Genomic DNA, 23,635 nt, shown 5'->3' with positions numbered 1-23,635 from the left:
GCTGAGTGGATTTGAAATTTCCACCCTTATTAAAGAAGCTAAAGCATAACACAAAGCAGCGTTAGTACCTTCTTACAACATAACTGATCACTGGGCTTCTGTTTTGCAGGGTTTATTAATTTTGTTTGAGAGAAGGGCATTACTGTTAGCAATTTTTGAGTGTTATGTAGATGGCTTTAGGGACTTACTTTTTGTATGTACTGTAATGAGTAATGTATATTATTTACATTACTCATTACAGTAGTATATACTGCAATAAGTAATATCTTTGTAATGTTGCCTAATGTACTTTAACAGCACTGTTTCAAATGGTACTTCATTAAAGTGCCCTAGGAACTCTTTAGTGTGTATCAGCAGGATCTACCCTGACTAATTAGTGCTCAACACTTTTGTGCACTTCAAAACTCACACCTCCATAGTCCGCATTACAGCTCTGTATAGACAAGCCCTTACATACAAGTAATCATTTCTGGTGTTTTTCCAGGGTTTATTGGATAAACATCAATTTCTTTTATATTATTTATTTAGTTAGTTAGTTATTTGTATTGGAGGTGTTTTATTGGGATTTATGAGTTAAAACCAAAAAATCAGAAGCCCTACAGATAAAATAAGCAGTGTGCAAATGAAAACAAACTTCCAAAGACCAGCCACTCTGTGGACACACATTGGCCACCCCCGTTTTCCACCCACAGGTGCATTCCAGACACTATATACCCATAGTTCAAAAAAGGGAACAATCACACTTACTATACTTCTACCTACTTAACTGTGGGGGCAGATTAAGTAGTTAAGGCCAAAGAGGAAGATCAGGCAGCAGTGGCAGCTGGGGCTCTCTTCCTCCCTTGGCCACCCAAGAAGAAGCATTAGCAGATACTTCCCAGAGCACCTGTGGTAAATCCATAGAGCCCTTCTGTGGAGCACACTGCCTCATCATGCTCCAGGCAGACTAATCCTCCAGCTGCAAATGACATCAGTGACCTCATGATGTGACATCAGAATGGGGGCTCTAGTGGGTAATCAAGAAATATTCTTAGAAATACAGAGGATAGGTCTGACTTGTTTCTTCAACTCATGCACAACTGCTTTCTAAATAATACATCTAACAGTTTGCACTTAACATCATATTTCCAAGGAGCAAAAAATACTTTGCAAACTTTACTTAGCTGAACCTCACTCATGAGAAGTACATAAAGCCATTTTACAGGTAGGCAAACCAAGGCATTAAGGGCCCAATTTTTAAAGGGGATATTTAGGTGCCTAAAGAAGCAGATAAGAACCTACTGGGATTTTCAAAAGCTGAGATCAATGGGAGTTAGGCACGTAGGTGCTGTTGACAATTCTACCAGGCACCTAAATGTCTCTAGAAGACTGGCTCTAAGAGAATAAATGATTTGCAAAGGGTCACACAGCAAGACAGAGTCAAGAAAAGAACACAGCTGATAGGGGAGTATAAAAATAACGAATTAATCACTTTACATTTAAAGAAAACTTTTACTGTAAGAATCACAATTGAACTGCATCACCAAGGTATTCCACATTTTCACTGTTGATTTTTTTTTCAATTCAGAAGCCTTGAAATATTTTAGAAACCAGTTAACAGTATATGAGCAAGAAGAAATTCTAAACTATGCAGAGCTGTGGTTTCTTGGTCTGGAAGCTAAAAAGATTGAAGGGTTACCTGAAACACAGAATAATAATTGTTATGATGATGAACATGGCACTTACATAAAGGTAAGAGGAAAAATCATGGTACTGGTATTCTGGGCAACAACATTTGTAGTGACTATTTGTCCACTGCTAGTTGGTCTATATGAGATAAAAGAGGGTCTCAGATGACTTGCTAACAGTTTAATGTCCACATTGCAAACCCATCACTATTGACAACCTGTTTGAATCTCAAAAGCGAAGCTCTGAATGGAGACCCACCTTCCCTTGACGCAAGGTGCATTAGTTGAAGGCTTGTGCCGCTTCTGCTAGTGCACTTCTCTCTCTCAACTTGTCCTGTGGGCATAAGACGTCAGGTTTTGCCAGTCCAGCATCTTTCATGAGCAGTGAATTCACAAACATACACACCGCTCTAGAATATGAACCTTCAATTTGTGCCGGCACCAGAACCTTTCATTTTGTTTCCTTGTCTACTGCAGGTTCTACATGACCATATTGCATACCGCTACGAAGTGCTAGAGGTCATTGGGAAAGGGTCGTTTGGACAAGTAGCAAAATGTTTGGATCATAAAACCAATGAACTAGTGGCAGTGAAAATAATAAGGAACAAGAAAAGGTATGGCATGGCACGACTTCAAGAGGTTAAAGAGGTCTTTGATAGGCTGATACTTTTCTATTCATGAGAATAATCATCCCCTGCTTTATTATGGATAATTTACAAGTAATGATCTGTTTATGCTGTAAGAAAAAGGATGCTTGCTTATTCCATATTTACAAATATTTTTAAAAATTTTGTGTGAGTTTGTTGGCAATAAAGTTGGAAGGATGCTACGTCCTGGCAGAGTCAGGCATGATGTGGGCAGGAGTGGTGCAAGCTCCCTGCACGTACCTGGGCCAATGCACCTCATTTCTGACCTATTTCATCCCCCACAATTCCAGTTATATTCCCCCCACTTCATAACTCTGCCAATTCACTTCTATCCTGACTTGCAAAACTGCATTTTATTCCCATATTGGACTCCCAAATAGCTTTGTTATAGAGTTATCCAATAGGGCTTGTTATAGGGCTTGTTTACATGGGGAAGTTAGTGTGAAAGGGTCAGGATGTGAATTTAAAGCACAATAGTTATTCTGCATCACCTCCCCATGTGGGCATTCTTATTCTGCACTAAGAATGTCTTTTTGCAGTTTATCTTAATCCACTTCAAAGTGGATTAACCTAAACATCACAAAGGCACTTTTAGTGTGGAATAAGAGTGTCCCCACACAGAACTAGTGCAGAATAGCTGTTCCACACTAGATATTCTAGGCTTTTTTCCCCCTGGAACACAAACCCTTAGACCAGGACTACACTACAAAGTTTTGCCAGCATAGCTATGTCAGTCAGTGGTGTTAAAGAAACACATCCCTGACAGACATAGCTATGCTGGCAAACCCTCCCCCACACCAATGTAGATTTAGCTCTACCAGCAAAAGAGTCCTTTGGCCAGTATAGTTTATGTCGTCCGGGTAGGGGGTTTAAAAGGAGTATAACAAAAGAACTCCTTTTGCAAGTATAAGCTGAGTCCCACTTGGGGGCTCTGCCAGGATAGCTATACTGGTATAGCTGTATTGGCAAAGCTTTTGTAGTGTAGATTAGCTCTTTTACTCTGGAAAAATCCAGAAGTGCAAAAAAGATGGTAAAAAGCATAGGAATAGCAGGGTTATTCGTAAAAGAGATTAAAAATCTTAAGACTATTTAGTTTGGAAAGGAGAAGAAGTGGAAAATTGAATAAAAGGAATGATATGGGGAAAACCAGGATGGTGCTTTTAATTATTCTTGCTCGTAGCATAAGGACAAGACAGCACAATCAAAAGGTAGCAAGCTTAAAACTGACAAAAAGGGAGCACTTTATTTTCCCAGAATAGAGTCAGTTTGGTGAAATAAGAGTCACAGGAAATCATCCATGCAAACAGTGTAGCATGATTTTAAAGAGTTTAGCTGTTGATACAGAAATGTATAAAATGTACAGGGAATATTCATACCTATGCGGAGGGCAAAGCAGAGCATCTTCAGAGGCTGAGAAATTCCCCCCTCTTCCAACATGATATAATGTTGCATAGTTAGAAAATGGGGTGGGGGACAATCACCTTCCTATGAAGCATCCAGCAATGACCCATTGCTGGAGATGGCATATGGCATTAGGAGGACCAATAGCTGGCTCCAGCATAGGAAATTTTACAGTATGGTCCTACAATTTTTCTTCCCCTCTTAGTAATGGCCAGGCTTGTTCTGCTAAGCAGTGCTGTTGTACCAGGCCCAGAGAATTTTTCTACTAAAATTCTTTGGGCCTGATCCAGCAGCATTGGAGTCAATGGGAGTTGTGCTATTATCTGCAGCAGGAAATTAATTAGGCCCTTTCATTGCATGTTTTCTTCTTGCTTCAGTGAGCCTCTTGTACAGATACTATAGAAAACTGAAGACCTTGCTACTCTTGGGGTGAAATCTTTGCTCTGTTGAAGTAAATGGAAAGACTCCCATTGACTTCACTGTGGCCAGGATTTCACCCTAGATGCTCAAACATGTATTGTTTGAAACATTTTTTCATTCAATTATTTTGCCGGCCAGGTTCAAAATAACCAGAACAGATAGTGGTTAGCATTATGAAGTCAGCATTTGCCAGTAATTACCACACAGTATTTCTCTCTACTTAAACTAGGAAATAACTCTTGTAGTTCAGATTCCACTGTGTGGTAATTACCGGTCACTACTGATTCTTTAATGAGAGCCATTTGTTTTGTATCTGTAACAAGATCATGTTGGTTGTAGTATTCCATTTACAATTAGACTAAATTAATCAGGTCCTCGCCATATCATGTGACTTTGTCCTATGCATGTAGATTTCACAATCAGGCTTTGGTAGAAGTGAAGATTCTCGATGCTCTTCGGAAGAAGGACAAAGACAATACTCACAATGTTGTCCATATGAAGGAATGCTTTTACTTTCGCAATCACTTCTGCATTTCTTTTGAACTGCTAGGGTAAGGTATATATTCTTCTACATATATCATGGGCCAAATGATATAGGATCGCAGACCCATACATGTTATGAAGATAACTTGTCTGTTATTTTCTTTCTTTTTAGTGTTTTTGAGTAGGGTTGCCAACCCTCCAGGATTGTCCTGGAGTCTCCAGGAATTAAAGATTAATCTTTAATTAAAGATTATGTCCTGTGATGAAATCTCCAAGAATACAGCCAACCAAAATTGGCAACCCCATTTTTGAGTTGGTCGGTTGGGTTTTTTTCTGGTTCACACCATGTAGTGTTTAGTTTACAGACATCAGTGTAAATTTACACATCATTTCCTCTCCCCGCACATCCCACTATCAAGAGCCCTTGAAAAAGAATGGGGAACAAAGTAGAGAAAAATGGCCTGAGAATGTAGAAAGGACACTAGATGATCTATTTACTTATAGGGCCAGATTGTGGTATTTAGCCACAGCCCTGAGAGGGGATACTTCCTTTTCCCAAGAGGCACAATCCTTCCTCTAGCTCCCCAAAGCATAGAGGAAGCATACCTGATCCAATGAGATGTGGTTGAGGCCCCTCCCCACCCTTTTTGGGGGCAATTTGCATCCCTGAGTGGTGCAAAGAAGAAGCAATCTCTCAGCACAGAGCCAGGGATTGACCTTAGGTCTTGGTGCTCGTGGATAGATTGGAAAAGGCTCCTTATTAGACTTCCTCCACCACATACACCATGTGCACCCTTACTAGAACCAGGCACAATCTGGTGCATAATTCTTGTTCTGTGCATGTTACATTTCTTTAGCTGATGGAATGAAATGGAAAAAAAATTAAAAAGTGAATGTAGGGGTTGGTGAACTTTAGGATTTGTTATGCTGATCTGCCCTCTTTTGTTCCCTTTGAAAACTCCTGATAAAGAATATGTAGTTTAGGTTTGTCCTAATATTCAGTCTAATACTATATAAATAGTGCACAGCAATTTTTAGCAAAGGAAAACAAGCCATGACAGACTCCCATAGGACACTGCGCTGAAAAAAACCCGGTTCCCTCAAAACAGTAACCAGGTGGAGATGATAGAATAGGAGAAAAATACAGGAACCAGCAAGTGAACTTGACATTTATAATTGCATCTATTGTCTCACAAACATGATAACCAATATCAGGAATGTGGGGTGTGTTTTAAAATGATTATTTCAGCTGTTTTTAAAGATACTGGACGTCAGAAGTTAAAAATACAATGATTGTTATTGTTTTGTGAATGTAATTTATAGGAGAAAGTTTGGAGAAATCATGGACATTTTTATTTTTCACAATTCTTGTAATCAAATGTCAAATGGGAGTTCAAGCAATTGCTTAGTTTTCTGTTTTCTAAAAAAAATCTTCCCCAATTGTGTACAGATGTAGCAGGCTTTTCTTCCCATCCATTCTAATATTCTCAGCATGCTGAAGACTCAGCAAATTATTAGAAGACTTGATCCCTGACTCTGACCTAAACTCAATGTCACATCCAGCTCATACTGATACATGTGAAAACGTGAACTCTGCCACGTGTGCTGATTAACATGATGTAATCAAAGGCCTCTTGGGTCCAATAAAGGCACCAGCCTAGGATCTCAGAAAGTCACTGTGGGAAACTGAGAGGAAAAGAGTTTCTGGCTATCCAGTGCATTCATCCCCTTAAAAGAGACCTGGAACCTCTGTCCATAACATAAAAGCATATTTTTGCCTTATCAGCCTGATGATAATTTAAATTATTAGTAAAGCAATAACTTGGTTGTTGAACGTTGTTTCCTGCAGAATGAAAGCACTGTGTACTAGCTAGTTTTTCTAATGGCCAGACTCTGCCCATCCCTTGTGTGGATGTGCAAGAGAGGTAGGTCCCCCTACATACAGTGTCTTGCACCTATGCTCAGTAACTGGTCAGAATTCCATTGGGGAACACAGCATCATCTCCCTTCTAGTGCTTGCATAGATCCCAGCTGTCTGAAAGCAAGCTGGGTTAAGGTAGGGCAATAGCTGTGTCCCCAGCACAGCTGGTCAGATGTGTAGCAAGAAGCATGCTCCACCGTCTCCAAGAGCAATGGAGCTACTACTGTGACCCACAACCCCTAAGAAGAAATCTGCCTAATTCAGCCAGAATTATTTCTGGGATTCCAGTGGCAACACAGCCCCTCAACACACGTTACACCAATGTGTCTCCAGCATACAGGGAAGAATCTAAGCCTAAGATCTAGCAGTTATTCTGAAAATTGTGACTCAACGTTCTACAAAATGCAAATGCTGTTGGTAAACCTTTGACACCTACTAGCAAGGTTGCCATTTTAGTTCATTGCCAGGCCCTTCTCCTACTCCTATGCCTCAGTTTCCCAAACTGTAAAATAGCAATTATAATCATGGTTACTGCCTCAGAAGAGTATTGCTTTATTATTGGTAAAGTAGTTAGGGGTCCTCGATTGAAAGGCAAATCTATAGAAAAGAGGGGTAATCGAGTGGTTAGTGCACTAGCCTGGGACTTAGGACATCTGGGGGTCAATTCCCTGCTCTGCTACAGACTTCCTGGGTGACCTTGGGCAAGTCACTTTGCCTCTCAGTACCTCAATTCCCACTTGTAAAATTGAGATAAGAGCGCTTCCCTTGCCGGTGTTGTGGGGATAAATTTGAGTTTGTGAGGTGCTCAGATACTATGATAATTGGGGCTATAATTGTAGATATCTAGAAATGAAGACAGTGCAAAACTACAACCAGGTCAAACAAATTTCATTGCAGACCTGAAAACTGGCCCAAGTTCATGGGAAATGTTTTGAGTGAACCTGGACAGAATGCTCAGTAAGCCTGAGTTGAGCTTTCAGCAACACTGGAGCAGTTTGTGGTTTCAGAAGGAACTGGAGAATTTGGTGTTTTGTCCCAAAAGCAAACCATGGCATTTTGGGGTGAGGGCTGCTTTGAGTTTTATGAACCCATAACTCAAAGTGAAACTCACACAAGTATAAAACTATGCAAAGTGAAACAGGAGAAAGGCTTATCTGCATGACCCGATGTACATTGACACTGCTGAGCTTTTCAGTGCTCTAGTGAACAGCATCACTAGATTCTTATTATCAGCCCTACTGCAGCAGCACCATTGCACTTCCCATCTTCTTTCTGGCCATGGCATTGTCTGGTGGGCATCTTGCCTTGCTGAGGAAGATTAAAGGAAACAGCTGGTAAGGGAAGCCTCTTTTGCTGTCTTATGTTTGTTTACTTATTTTGCCCTTCCCATTCCCATCAAACCACACATGACAGAAGTTAGTCACGTCACTTAATACACTATTGAAAGGCGCTCATACTACATTGATGAGGACGGTATAAGAGCAATGGAACCTATACAGGTATTTTATCAAGGATGATTTCCCTTGAGGGTCTGACCACAGGCACTGAGATACAAAGGAATTTATGGACGGTGCCAAGTCAAAGGTCAATTAAAAAGAATGGGAACTGGACCAAACCTTTCTATCTTTTATTCCCCCCAGTGAGAACACTATTCTGCATGGTGAAAAGCAATGGATTTGTGACACTTGGTTCAATAAATAAATGTGTCCCATTGACATTACTCATCCATTAGATCTGGAGGATCTAGTTATTTATGCTTATTATATGCAATATAACATTCCCAAGGAAAACTTACATGTTGTTTTATTCTGGGTGATTCCCTTCTCTTATGTAAGGAAAAAAACAAGAGGCTTTCTAATAAGCTTTAAACTATTCATGTAATAAACCCAAAGTGCCCTGGTCTCTCTGTCTCATCCCACAGAATAAATTTGTATCAGCTGATCAAAAAGAACAAGTTCCAAGGTTTTAGTTTGTCTTTGATTCGACGATTCACTCAGTGTGTGCTGAGATGTTTACAAATGCTCTACCAGGAAAAAATTATCCACTGTGACTTGAAACCTGTGAGTATTGTCATCTCATTATAAACCACTTTGTACAGTTCTTCTAAGGTGCATCTTACCTTTCACAGATAGAGAACTTCTGAAAGGATCTTTAAAATTCAACAGTGATAGGTAGAACCTATGATTCCTCTAAGGATACTTGTAGCTGGCGGATATTATTCCCAGTTCAAGTAGACATACTCACGCTAGCTCGCTAGAAATAGTAGTGTAGCAGTGCCGAGTACATACCCTCAGGATCTGGGTAGGTTTGTACTCAGGGTGGCTGGTCCAGGATCCTGGCTCTGCAGCAACCTTGGCTTGAGCCAGGGTTCTCAGGGCGTCCAGGCTCCTGTTGTTGATCCAGGAGCCAAGCCCCAGTTAGAGAGGGGGTTTCTGGGACTTTGGGACTCCCAGCTTGATGGCAGAGAAGCTGGAAGCCCTGACATGGTGGGGTTGCCCCAGAGCTGCAGACCCTAGAAGCCCAGGGGCCCTGGTCCCAAGGGGGTCCCTATTTCCTTCTCTTACTCTGTCTCTCTCATAACTTTCATTTGGAGTTTTGCTTTAGTTCAAATAATTGGGCATAATTGCCCTCCAGTGTCAGTAAAGTGTATGAACAGGCTAGATTAAGTGATTTATATTACTATTATGGAGTTAAGCATAACCTCATCATATTATACGTTACTTTTACCAAAGAGTTCATTAACCTACTGGGGTGTTATTGGTCTTTTCCCCTTTTTATTTTTCCTCTGTAGGAGAACATATTGCTATACCACAAAGGTCAAAATTCAGTTAAAGTTATTGACTTTGGATCGAGCTGCTATGAACACCAAAGAGGTTTGCAGAAAAGTCAAGTTGATGTAATTTTCTTAATTAGTTTTCTTAATTTTTAAAAACTGGAAAAAATGTTTACTTCATTGAGCTAATACAATGACACATGCCCATCATTTGCATCTATTGAACTAGTAAGCCAATGGGGTTCTCCTTGTGTCACCTACCAGCGCTTTCCCCCACACTGCTGAGACTGATTTACCACCTTTGATGATGATGGTTGATGATGATATAGAAATTGCTTTTAGCAGGTGTAGGGAGTTGAAATGGATCCAAATGAATAGCCCCACTGACTTCAATAAAATGTACTCTTTTCAGTGGGGGTTGACAGGATCAGACCTTGAGATCCTTTTTCATTAGTTAGTTAAGTTACAATTCATGCATTTTTGAACCAAAAGTACTCTTTCTCACTTGGGGCATTGGAGATAAAACAGCCATTTTAAAGAGATTTTTAAAATATTTTTTCTTGATAAGGTTTAAACAGAATGTACAACGAATAAACAAAACAAAACCAATAAACAAGAAATTAAACATAAAATGTGTCTTATAGCTGAATTGATGACGAACTCACAACACTAAGAATAAACGTGTCGTTCAAGAGTGATATAAAGGTGAGGAAGGTTGTAGCACTTGTTAAATGGGAGAAATCTATACAACATTTTCACTAAGCATGGGAGAAAAAATCATGTTCTGTGTTCTTCTCTTTCTCCCATTAAACATGTTTCTCCACTCAGACAATATATACAAATTCTGCCAAGCACCCTGCTCTGGATTTTGGAATGGTTGGGTTTAAGTCAATTAGATTTACACAATCTGCTTTTGAAAGAGAGGTTAATCATTTTAGGCTTTCCAATGTTTGAGTACAAGACAATAAGAGATTCACCCTGGAATATCTCTGGAAAAGAATAATTTGAAACATAGAAATTCAGTGGAAGAAATGTGGAGCATGATTCATCTCCTGTTAGCTTAAATAAGAGGTTTTTTTAGACCCCTGGGAAGAGGTAACTGAAAGATACTGAAGGGCAGGTAGTAGAAGACTAAGTTAGATATTAGTTCATAGTATGGTATGGCACAACCACAACAAAAACCCAATAGTGTGATATTGGCCAAGCACACAAAGAAACATGCCATGTGTCGTCCCTTCCTATGCAGTTCTGGAGAAACTGCATCTAGAATACTGCTTATGTAGCTGATCACCTTGCTCCCAGAAAGGTGTTGAACTGGAGGGAGTTAAAAGAGCAAAAGAATAAATAAAAGGGTCAACAGGCTAGTGGAATTGATGTAGGAGGGAAAAGTGACAGAGCTAATGTACCATCATTATATTTGGTTTGGCTGAATACCAATTAAAAGGGATTAGTTTACTCACTATGGTCCCAATCCTGGGAATGTGACCTGCTGGCCCAGACCCCTGCACATGTGTAGAGTTCCAATTAAGACATTGGATGAAATTCCGACCCTACTGAAGTTAATCCTAGTTTTGCCATTGACTTCAGTGAAACCAGAATTTTGCCGAATAGGTCTCTGAAGGTGTGGATTGCTTTGTGCTAGAAAATCCCATTGCAGGACTGTGGCCTATAGAAGGGGAAGAATTGTTTGGGCTGGTTCAAGGTATATAATTGCATGTAAGGGAATGAAATAAGGATATTTGGCTGAATAATATCAGGAAACATTTCCTAAGAGCAAGATCTATTGTTCTGTGAAATAATTCCCAAAAGATGTGGGGAAACACCCATCCCATGCAATTTAAAATGGAACTGGATGAAGTATTAGAAACATATACTAGGGAACAATCCCTGTCCAGCTTATGAGGGAAAAAGATGTATTTGTGTTTTCTAATGTCTATGGTTCTCTAATGTTAATTGCTGCCCTGACAACACTATGTTCCTTAGTGTCAGATTTTCTTTCCTAATGCAGTGTATACGTATGTTCAGAGCCGATTTTATCGCTCGCCTGAAGTGATTCTTGGTCACCCGTATGCTACTTCTATTGATATGTGGAGCCTGGGATGCATCATGGCTGAACTTTACACAGGCTATCCCCTTTTTCCAGGAGAGAATGAAGTAGAGCAACTTGCCTGCATCATGGAGGTAGCTTCTGGGATATTTTAGTCATAACTTCAAGGTGCTGTTTCCTCCATCCCTTACATGCATGTCTTGGAAACAGAGCATTTTGTAATTTGATGAATTGTTCAAACAGTTCCTTCCCCGGGGGTTCATTGACATGAGTTTTCGAATGACAGATTAACTGTGGTTTGCTAAACTGCACTCCCAGCAACAGAATGACACATGAAGAGACTCAAATATTTTTTGGAGCTGGGCTGGCTGTGAGAGGGAAGCTTATCACAGCCAGGGGGCCCAGTGAGAAGGAAGAGGCAGAATGTGAAGCTGCTGCCTCCGTTTTGTGTGGCAAACCAGCTCCCGGTGGTGAACGTTGTTGGTTTGTTCAGTCACTGTGCTATTTCTGTCTTTATGGGGAGCACACTGTAATCTGATCAGAATTGTAGGGAGCGGTTCTGACCAAAGAAGTATGTTTGAGTCTAAGGGGGAAGCAAAGCAAAATACAATATTTTAATTTTTCTCCTTTTCCTAATACATTTTTTGTTTGTACTGCCATGTAATGTACCTGGGGCCAACTGGGAAAATGATGCAAAAGTTATGGAAGGTACAATGTGTTGCAATCAGTCTTCTAGGCAAGTCTGGCTAATGAGAGCATATCACTTTGTTGCCCAGCATCCTATGCTAGCTCTCTGTCTGATTTTAAACCCAGGGCAAGCCCTGAATTAGCTGGTGCAAAGCTGCTGTACTGTCCCACTCTGCAGTCTCCCACAGTATCTACGTCGATCAACAGGAGTGCTGTTCTTCAGAGTCCCCCTGTGAAACTTCCAGGGCTGGGGAAAGAGCTGTCTCAACAGAGGGATGTAGGTGTTGTAGATGCTATTAGTCCGATCAGAATGAGCCCAACTGTGAAAACAAATCTGTTTAAGTAAGACCTCCATTAATAACAGAGCAACTTAGCCTGGCAGCGTTCTTTATGGAAGATGACAACCATCAAAATTTATCTACTGTGAGAAGACAGCTTAAAATGGAGAGTGTGAAGTCCATTTTCAACCAACTATAATGGATCCCTTGGTTCTGTAAATGGACCTTAGATACTGTATTACAGGGAGAGGCACATTAAAAATGAGGATAGGTTAGAGAAAGTTGTAGACATTTCACTGTGTAGACATGCCTCTGAAGAAGTGGGGTTTTTACCCACGAAAGCTTATGCCCAAATAAATCTGTTAGTCTTTAAGGTGCCACTGGACTCCTTGTGGTTTTTGTGGCTATAGACTAACATGGCTACCCCTCTGAGACATTTTACTGTAAATTGGCACATGTAAATAGGAGGAGGAACAGCACATCCATCTGTAGCCAAGGCTGCTAGAGATGTTGAAGAAATAATGAATAACTCCTCGTATTAATTTTCTGTCTTGAAGATATTGGGTCTTCCACCAGCTGATTTTATTCAGACTGCATCAAGAAGACGAACATTCTTTGGTAAGCGCCTGTGATTATCTTTCTTAATTGTATCTCTCCCTGAGCTTTTAAGTCTCCTCTCTGCTATTGCCTTTGATGTGCAGGTGGAGAATGGGGTTAGAAGAACCTCCGATTCTTCTTACCTGGGTCACCACTTTGTTCAAACTGCTTTTAGGAACAGATATCCATAAGAAATCAATAATTTGAGGACTATACAAAAATTCAGTGATGTGCTGTCGATAGCTTAAGGTCCTCCCACTGCAGAGATAACAGAGGAGAGACTGAGAAATCTATGTTTGTTTTCCTGTTTTAAAATAAGTGTTTTCTCATTGCTAAAACCATGGAAGGAGGCAACACCACTTAGGAAACAAATCTGTATTAAGTGCACTTTACTAGAACTGATTATTCTTTGGTCCTGAAAAATATGCAAAGTAAAGTAGTAACACAGCACAGCATTCAGTCGGTATAATTTCAGATATGCTAGAGGGATTACTCACACAGCAATGTACTGGTGGGATGGTTGTAATATGGGAAAACTCATTTCATTGCTCTCATAAAACCCTGTTCAGGACTTCTTATTCACACTGACTTCAATAAGGATTTTACCCTAAATAAGGAGTCAGAGTTTAATGCCAGAAGAGACCACCAGATCATCGAGTGTGGCCTCCTGTGTATCACAGGTCACAGCACCACCCAGCACCTGCACGCTAAATCAAACAACCAAAATGAGACCAAAGAATTACAGCCCTCAGGAGAATAGACTGTTATGTGCCACAGGCAGAGACTAGGAGGGACCGAGGTCCCTACAATGATAAGGAAATGATTAAGGGAGATATACCGAGATAATCCTGACAAGTGACCTGTACCTACATGCTGCAGAGGAAGCAGAAAACCCCCAGGGTCCCTGCCAATCAGACCTGCAAGAAAATCCCTTCCCATCCCCACCTATTGTGCTCAGACTCTGAGCATATGAGCAAGAACCAACCAGCCAAGCACCTGGGAAAGAGAGAATTCTCAGTGCCACCTCATAGGCCTGGCCCTGAGTAGGGCTCATTGTGTTCTAGCTAAATACCAACTGGGTAATTATGTTCAACCTACCTACCATTCAACAAGCTTCAGTGGAACATGGCATTCTTCACTTCCTGTCCTAAGCAGCTGTGTAGTGCATTTCTGTGTTGTTAAACAGGTGTCATGTTTCACCTGAAATAGATGCAGGTCAGTGGTAGATAAAGATATTTCTTGTGTGTAAGTTTGTGAAGAACTTTGGGGTCCTTTTGGATGAAAGTCATTATGTAAATGTAAGTCATTTTCCTTATGGATTTAAATCTCCTTGTAGGACTCTGTAAAGTTCACATTACTGAAGGGCAACATCATAACTACAGCTAAACCGTTACTGTGCAAAATGTTTACATGACTTAAAAGCATATTTTGTTTTTAAAGATTCCAGAGGTTTTCCTAGAACTATAACAAACAGCAGGGGGAAAAAAAGACACCCAGACTCCAAGGATCTAAGTATGGTATTAAAAACTCATGATGCTGCTTTCCTGGATTTTCTGAGAGGCTGCCTAATGTAAGTTACTTTTTACTTCTTTATTTTCTGCAGACTTGTTTGACATTAAGTCCCTGCTTTATTTCTCTTACGCCTTTAAAAATTTTTGTATCTCTGTTTTTTCACCAATGTTTATTTTATAGGCCCTTCCTTATAGCATTTGAGTGCCTTTCACAAACATTAATGAACTTAGTCTCACAAGAAGAAAGTATTATTCACAGCTTACAGAAGGGGAAATGGACACACACAGAGAGATGTAAGTGATTTCCCCAAGGTCACACAGGAAATCTGTGGCGGAGACAGAAACAAAACCCAGATCTCCTGCTTCTGAATCCAGTGACCACCCCAAAAGCATCCTTCCTCACTTATAAAAGCCCCAGTATTTAACCACCTCAATCTGATTTAAGGAAAAGTTTCATGTAGGTAACATGGGTGGTGTCAGAGTGGAATCACATTGTACACCTCCCAAGAAAAACACTCAATTTTGTATTCAACAACTATTGTAACAATTTAAGTCCCATTGCAGCAGATGGGAGTCTTTCCATTCTCTTCAGTGGGAATCCTTTTGGGCATTGATTTGTGGTTCTGGACTACCACGTCTATGGTGTGCCCTGGAAGGGGCCAGCAGAGAATGTGCCATGATGTAAAAGACTTGGTTTTTCTTTGAGTATTTGTCCACATAGATCCCACTCTTGTTAGGCATGAGCCAACAGCCTACCATGGGTATCTCTGCCACCTTAGTGCCAGCTATGAAAAGAGTGCCTGCAGGACAGGCTAAATCCTTCCTCCCTCAGTGGCTCCTTGGCAATCTCTGTACCTAGCACATTGGCACCCAGACCCTTTGTCCTGTCCCTTTTGGCTCCTATGGCCTATTTGGCACTGAGTGCCCTGTCTGTGGGCCAGGTATCAGAATCCATCTTGTTTGCTTGTACAACATCAGCAGTGCTAACTAGTCCTTTGGTCACCCAGATCACAGAACAGCATTCAGCTGTTGATACATCTGTGCCATCTACTTGCCCTACCCATGTACAGAGGATGCAGGAGCACCCTAACACACTCAAAAGTGGGGAATCCACCCCCCACTTAAGGGGGTGTATTCCTTTTCATCTTCTCCATTGGGACATAGTAGAGACTCATCTCCTGCTCATCCCTCCCGTCAGATGCCTTTCTCGTTCCCTGGGCACTGAGACTGATGTATGCCGATCTGCATGATCCCAAGGGTCCTGAGGAAGGTGAGGCAATATTCAGAGTCAATGATGATTACAGCGCCAGCATGGGCCAGGCACATTTGGTATTCGAATCTGGGGAACATCTCAGTGCAGCCCCCAGTCGCCTTACCTGCTCTGCCTGACATAGTCTTGCAGAACAATGCTCAGATCCTATCCCTGGACCCAGCATCATTACACCTGACAGCCTGGATGCTGGCTGGTTGATGTCCACCAAAAGATGCTGTTCAACAGACGCTCAGAACATCCTGCTCCAAAGCAGAAAAGCCTCAACCACACTAACTTATAAAGCTAATTGAAAGAGATTTTCTATTTGGGCATCTCAGCACCAGCTATCTCCCTTGACAACACCCTTGACAACTTACTAACCCTGGGACCATCTGGACTTTCTTTTAGTTCCATAAAGATCTGTCTAAGAACGATATCTGCACATTATCGTCTTATCCAGGGCCACATTTTTTTCTAATCCTGCAATGGCAAGATTCCTTAAGGGCCTAACTCATGTTTTCCTCCCAGTTCAGTAGCCCCCTCCCTCTTGGGACCTCAGTATAGTATCAACAGGGTTAATAGGACCCCTCTTTGGGACCTTAGCAACCTGTTCCTTATACCACCTGTCAATGAAGACTGCCTTTTTAGTAGTCATTACCTCAGCTTGAACGGTAGGGGAGATGCAGGCCCTCATGGTGAATCCCTTATATCGTGTTTCATAAGGACAGGGTTACTCTCAGGCCTCATCCCAAATTCCTGCTTAGAGTTGTGTCAGAGTTCCATACAAACCAATTCATTCATCTGCCAGTCTTTTTCCCTCCCAAGTCTCACTCAACCTTGAGGGAAGCTAAACTTCAAACACTTGATGTACTACAAGCGTTCTCTCGTCCTACGTGACAACACACCTCTTTCATCACATCAGGGCTCAGTGTTTCTCCCTCTGGCTTTGAGGGGGCCTGGGGTAAATCAGTTCCACTCTAGAGGTTGAATACTTCATGTTGGTTTATTTATGATATTTACAGGGTTGGCCCAAGGGCTTCTTTACACACATACACACACACACACAAATACATTTCCTAACTCTAGGTGGAGTATGGCCTCTTCTTATGTGGGCTACCAATCAGCAGCCACCCCCTCTAAACCACTGTGGGCCCACATATGCTGGGAAGCAAGGCCATCTCCCCAGTCAGAAATAAACACAAGATTTCTGCATATAGGGGAAGGCAGCTCTTTACCTAGAAAAAGTCTTTTCCCCTCACTGCACATGACCCTTTTGTAGTTTGCCTCTCATCCTTCCTCCTTTTTCCCACTGACTGGAAGAGGTTTTTAAAGGCCACAGGCTGCCCTTAATTAGACTCAGGTGTCCATAATTAATCTGAGGTAATCTCTTTCAGTTTGTAGAAAAAGGGCTTTTTAACCATTCTAAGACTGATATACCTGCTTTCAACCACCCTCCAGAACTTCCTCCGAGGGAGGACACTGGTGCTCAATCAGTTAGTCCTGTCCATGCTCTGGCACCGGCTCAACACTCTGGTCCCGAGTTTCTTGGCTAACCTCTGGATGCTGGTTCTGGTGTTCTTTTGGCTGGGACTGCAATGAGTCTCTGCAGGGGTCCTCCACCTGCCCTGGAGGAGGGAGCACAGGGCCTGAAGTGCCTGTGCACTCAGGTCCATGTCTTCTGCCTTCAGGTCCTGCAGAGACTCCTTTATGGTGCAGGTAGTCCAGCATGGAGCACACTGGTGCACGCCTTCCTGCGCCGCTTCCAAGGGCTCCGATACGACCAGCAGCTCCTTTATCTCCATCTGAGAGGTCTTCTGCAAGACCTTTCCGGGCTGCCGGTCTTCTACCAGGACCTCCTCCAGACCTGGAAAGTGGTCTTGGCGACCAGGTCCGTGGCAGCCACCAAGGGGGCGGATCTCCTTGCGGAGCCCCTGCTATGCAACCCCCAGCTCCATGTGCGGGTGGCAGAGTCCCCCTCGGTGCTCCAGAGGCTGGTCCGGGCAGAAGTCACCAGAATTGGAGACCTCCTGGACTACGACCGGGGAGACTGGCTGTATCCCCTGATGCTTGCTCAGCACATGGGGCTCTTCAGCCCTCGTACTCCCCGGCGCGTACTTCTGTGAACTTCTGTGGGAGAGAATGGTGCAAACTGAGTACATGTTGTGAAAAGTGCTTCCTTTTAATTGTATTCAGAGTAAATATCAATTCATTTCACTGAGTGACCCCTTGTTCTCATATTATAGGAGGAACTGCTAATCAGTTATTACTCTGTACTTCAAAGCATCAATACCACAGTCAAATCCCCTCTGGCTTTTGCATTTTCAAAAATCACTCCACTTCTATACTCTTTCATATGTACGTCCTTCTGTTACTTCTCATGATCTTTCTGGCCCTTCCCTGAACATTTTCAGTCTTAGGTACTATATGTGTCTCAAAGTGTAGTCCCATTAGTAGAACACTATCTCTGGACAGAAATATGGTGGGGTGCAACAATAGTTTTTACGAATGTGGGAATTTGAATAATAAGACTGTCCTGTTGAAAACTTGACAATCTCTTCTCCCCATATGCGGGGCATGCAGCTATTCTAGCTGTCTATCCATTCCTACCATGGACACTGTCCTGCAGAGTGGGGGCTAGGGACACACATGCTTAGGGACAGATCTAACCAGGAGTCAGAAGCTCCTAAGTTCTTTTTTTTTTAAACACTCTATTGTATTTAGTTTGAAGTACAGTACAGATTGGGCAAGACACATAACTACAGGTCTAATAAATTAGCAGCCATAAAAATTCATCATGGATTGATCATCTGGTCTCCCCCATGAAATCTGGTCTTTTGTGTACTTTTACCCTATACTATAGGGTAAGAGGATATAAAAGTACACAGCATTTCTCAAACTGCGGGTCTCAACCCAAAAGGGGGTTGCAAGCCTATTGTAGGAGGATGGAAATATTGCCACCCTTACTTCTGTGCTGCCTTCAGAGCTGGGTGGCTGGAAAGAAATGGCTGCTAGCCAGAGGCTCAGCTCTGAAGGCAGCACTGCCGCTAGCAGCAGCATAGAAGTAAGGGTGGTATGGAATATATTATATGAATGCATTTGCAAAATTTGCTATTTATGCTGTGACTGACCTGCAAAAAATGTGCAATTTCTCCAGGGTTTAAGTAGACCCCGGCACAAAATCTCTCTGCACATTAGTTTTCCTGTCTTTAAATTGGAAATAATAATACTGACTTTCTTAACTCATTGGGATGGTGAAAGGATTAATTAGTAAATGTTTATAAAGCTCTACACCCTGTGTCTATCTTCTCTATTTAGACTGTAAGCTCTTTGGGGCAGGGACCATCTACTATCTGTGTGCTTAGCATAATGGGGTCCCATTCTTGGTTAGTCTTTAGGCACAGGTGTAATAAACATGTTCAATAATAACAGTAAACCATGCTGGCCTGTATCCCACTCCTGAGGCAACCACCTATTAACCTCTCTCTATTATGAAAATCAGTCATTTAATACAACTCTTATTCCTGTCACCTGACGAGTCTTTGCCTTTTGCTCCTTGGGTATTTTTTTCTTTTTACTACTTCTATTTACTACTTTGGAAAAAATAAACATTGTTCTGGGCCACTGTAGATGGGAAGGTTTCAAAAATTATTCAATAGCATTTTTTTCATGCTAGTTATTGGAGTAGATTCCTATCAACCAGGGGAACCTGGAGGGCAAGTCAAGGTCCAGACATTTCCCAGGGAGTTGTGGGTTGAAATCTTGACCTTATTGAAGTCAATGGGAGTTTGTCATTGACTTCGGTTACTCTCTTAACTGACACTGATCTGCTGCAAGTTTTTCATTGCTGGTGAATACAAATAGCAAACAATTTCTGTTAATCTTCAAGGAATATACAACTTTAGTATGTTATCTAGTTCATAAACCCTTTGAGGATAGAAACCTTCTCTTCATGCCTGTTGGTAATTGTCTTGCACACTGTGGGTGCCATGCAAATGATAAATAAGTACCAACAAATATCATGGCTGTCTTCATTTCTTTCTTCTGAAAAAAAAGCAACAACCCTGTACATTCATTTGCAAATGAGGTGCAGCACTTGAGTTTCCAGCACGTTGCCACTGTCCCGCTGTTACCACAAAGTAAAGGTGACCTGTTATGAATCAAACTGAGGCGGAAGAAGCAAAACTCTTGGGAGTTGAGAGTGCTGAGCATTTCCCAGGATTGCACCTTACAGAACTGCTAATGTGTGGTGTGATCTTTTATCTTGAAAAATAAAAGTGGTGGAGATTAACAAAACACTCTAGGAAGGTGGATTTAGTAGTATCCTGCTGCAAAACTGTCAAAAGATTTACCAGCCTACACACAAAATACTCATCTGCTTTTTACCAGAATGATGGATGTTAATAATCACACTAACAATGTTTTATTCACCAGCCAAAAGAAAAGACTTGAACCAGTGAAGGATTGAATTTTGAAAACAATGAACCAGATTTTGCTCTCACTTACATTGATGGAACTTGGCTCTGGAGGAGTTACTCCTGATTTACACCCATGTAAGTGACAGCAGTATCAGCTCCCTTGCCGGTTTTACTGTTATCTATGCACTATGTCAGGTTGGAATTTTGGACCGTGTTCAGCACTTTCTGTGCAAGATCTTTGTTACCCGTTATTATTACTTTCCTGAAGAAACCCTCAAAAACAGCTTCAGGATTTACTACTCTGTTTGTAGGGTTGCTCTTATGTAAATATCAACTTGCAGTTATGTTGTTTTGAATGGTGATCCTAGTTACACAAAAAATCTTTCCCTTAACGAGGAACATCCCTGTAACATTCCAGTGTAGTGGCCCAGAATCTTTCTTACAATGGCTCTGTGGAGTTCTAATGAGCGCCATGGACAGTTTTGACATTAGACTAATCAGAAGAATGGAATACAGTTTGTATGAGGTACAACTAATTGAGGAAGTACCTATCTGCTAGGGGATTGCAACTGCTGCTCAATTCTAACACCTTTTCTTGGAGCTAACATTATTTTAGGATTTTAAGACTCTTGGGCACATATACAGAATGAACCCTCTGATAATATTGTGATTTGCATGTGAGGATCTGTGGTAAGCATTTGGCTGTTTGATACTGCACAGAATTTGATCAGTAATTCAGGCAAATTTTCAGAAAGCAGAAAGAGGATTTTGGCAAATGGGATTATGGATAAAGGCAAACAGGCTTTTTTACTTTTTGTGAATTTGAAAAATGTCTTCATGGCTCAATTTTCCTGAAGACAATGAAAGTATTTTCTGGCCTAACCTAAGTTTAATGTATTTTTCATTTTTAGCATTATAAAAAACACTGTTCAATAATTATTTATCATTTGTATATTTTAAGGTGGGAACCTGCCCTCCGCATGACTCCGGATGAAGCAATGCAGCACACATGGATCCAGGAACCAAGAATACATAAATCAAAACAAAATTGCAACTCTGCAAGTGAAGGTTCCTTCTTCACACCAGAGAAGAAGGAGAATGTACATAAACACACACTGCCTGGACTAGGAGGTGCAGTAGTCTGAATATTTGAAGTTCTTTATTCTTAATAATATTCATCGCTTGTACGTGTTGGCAGTTATGATTTTTAGAGGCCTTCATGTTTGAGCAAATAGCTTTTTTAAAAAGAAAGGATGAAGTAATGTAAAATGATGGAATGCTCCATAGAAGCATCGGTCATACCCACAGCCAGAGGTTTCAGAATAGCAGCCGTGTTAGTCTGTATCCGCAGAAAGAACAGGAGTACTTGTGGCACCTTAGAGACTAACAAATTTATTAGAGCATAAGCTTTCATGGGCTACAGCCCACTTCATCGGATGCAAAGAATGGAACATATAGTAAGAAGATATATATATATACACACACATACAGAGAAGATGGAAGTTGCCATACCTGCATTAGCCACACCACCTCTTTTCTGCTTCTTTGGTAGAAACAGAGAGTTACCCGGTGGGTCATGTCATTTATCTGCAGCCCGACAGGGTAAATATAACAATTAAAGACCCATAGGTTCGTGCAGAAAGAGACTTCATACAGTGATCTTGGTAGGAAAAGAATCAGAGACAGCATCTGCAGTCCATCCACAATGCACTTTAGTTCTTAGGGCAGAAAATATGCATGGGGGTTGGTGGTTCTACTCCTCGGAAATGTTGAGGAAATAATTGATTAACCCTTTGCAGATTTAATGTGGGCCTATGGACACATTACAGTTTCACACTGCCATGTTTTTATTTTATTTCGTACAGAAGAAAATACCTGTCAAGACATGGTTGATAAAGTAAAAGGTGAACTGACTGAAAATCCTACTGCTGCCACTGAAAGACTAACTCTCAATGGAGCTTCCTCAGACACAATGGAAAATAAAGTGCAGAACACAACCAAACAGGTTATTCCAGAGAAAGATCTAGAAAACCCAGTGGAAAAGACTATCAAAAGAGACAAAGCAAAACATAGCAGTGAAACAGCTCTTCACAAAAATTCAATGTTTTTACCACCAATTAAGTAACATTCTGCACAAGCAGCTATTGGTCTGGTTTCTATAACTGCCTGGTATGTTTTGTAGGTAACCATTTAACTGTACAATATTCAAGAACATCATTTTAAATTATAACTCTCCACACATGGGGCTGTGCACGTTTGTTAGACATTTTTAACCTCAATTAGTCCAGGTAACCAAAGCAGAATGTGCGCTGAACGTTACCAACGTTCTTGTTGTGATCGGAGATTCTTCACAACCCACAGCAATATTTTTAATAAAAAGGAGACTCTAGAGGTGGATAGAGAGTTATTCTTGGTATTATACTGGACACTTGCATTCAAGGACTCCTGCTTCTTGGGAATTAAAAGCCTAGAAAAACCACAGAGATCACAGGGTCTGAATCTAACCTCATTTAAACCAATATAAATCAGAAATAACTCTACAGAGGTTAGTGGATTTATACCAGTGTAAATGAGAGGAGAATCAAACTCATAGTGTCTCCCTCTCTGAGAGAGTCAGATACAGGTCATTGGTAGCACCTCTGAACAGAATTAGAAACCCACGTGAAGTTCTATAGTGAGGTGCAGACTGCAGAGAAGGTATTTATAAAAGGCAACAGGAGAGAAGGCTACCAAACCATGGTGTGCATTACACCCTTCTACAGGGACCCCACTCCCTTTTTATATCAAACCAGAAGGACGGATGAAAGAGAGAGTCAATGTCCAGGTGAATGAGCCCTCAAAGGGAGTCTGACTTAACTCATTACAAAATCAGATTTATATGACTGCCAGCCCCAGTCATTAACCTATCTTTTGATATGTCTTTACAGCACCCAGCACAATGGGGATCTTATCCCTGACTGAGGCTATAGGTGCTACAAATAAGAATAATAAGGAAGCTGTCCTGCAGGATACAGGGAATACCATCTCAGTGATCTCACAGTGGTCCCAGAGCACAAGAGCAATTGGGTGGGTTACTGGAGTCACACTATCACACATAGGCTCTACAGGCCAGGAAAAATTCCTGCAGGACATAGGAATGATTACATCAATGACCTCACCAAGGACCAAGCCAGGCAAACTGTCCTGTAGGATACAGGGTGACTGTATCAGTGACTTCCTGGAGGCCTTATACCAGGTGATAGAGGGTTGACTGTATCAATAACCTCACAGAGGTGTTGAGCAGGTAAACTGTCCTGGAAGATACAGTCTGACTGTATCATGTAGGTTAGAAAATGTTTGTGCTAAGGGCAAGGGTGCAAGGAACTGCTAAGAGCCAGCAAAGGCATGAAGGCAAGAGGATAAATTGGATGTCAGAGCACAGAGTTCAGTGGCTGGAACTGCTTGAAGTACTATCTGTATTCCATCAGGTTCCTGCTTGACACTGGAAACTATGGGAAGCCCATGAGTATCCAACTGAAATGCTGATTACCTGTTGG

At 41.4% G+C, this 23,635-nt stretch overlaps 1 protein-coding gene across 1 annotated transcript in view; it reads left to right on the top strand.

The window, feature by feature from the left end:
- DYRK4 (dual specificity tyrosine phosphorylation regulated kinase 4) overlaps positions 1-22,253 on the top strand; it is a 31,298-nt gene extending 9,045 nt beyond the window's left edge. Inside the window, exons 3-12 of the mRNA XM_038401051.2 lie at positions 1,568-1,731; positions 2,145-2,281; positions 4,546-4,686; positions 8,461-8,599; positions 9,331-9,412; positions 11,321-11,493; positions 12,882-12,942; positions 14,362-14,491; positions 21,061-21,230; positions 21,965-22,253. Coding sequence (XP_038256979.1) covers positions 1,568-1,731; positions 2,145-2,281; positions 4,546-4,686; positions 8,461-8,599; positions 9,331-9,412; positions 11,321-11,493; positions 12,882-12,942; positions 14,362-14,491; positions 21,061-21,230; positions 21,965-22,224 — 1,457 coding nt within the window. The 3' untranslated portion in view covers positions 22,225-22,253. The remainder of the gene's footprint in view (positions 1-1,567; positions 1,732-2,144; positions 2,282-4,545; positions 4,687-8,460; positions 8,600-9,330; positions 9,413-11,320; positions 11,494-12,881; positions 12,943-14,361; positions 14,492-21,060; positions 21,231-21,964) is intronic.
- The last annotated feature ends 1,382 nt before the right edge of the window (positions 22,254-23,635 follow it).

This window comes from Dermochelys coriacea, chromosome 1 (assembly GCF_009764565.3).
Source record: "Dermochelys coriacea isolate rDerCor1 chromosome 1, rDerCor1.pri.v4, whole genome shotgun sequence".
Classification (NCBI taxonomy): domain Eukaryota; kingdom Metazoa; phylum Chordata; order Testudines; family Dermochelyidae; genus Dermochelys; species Dermochelys coriacea.
This window is presented reverse-complemented; position numbering and strand designations above follow the sequence as displayed.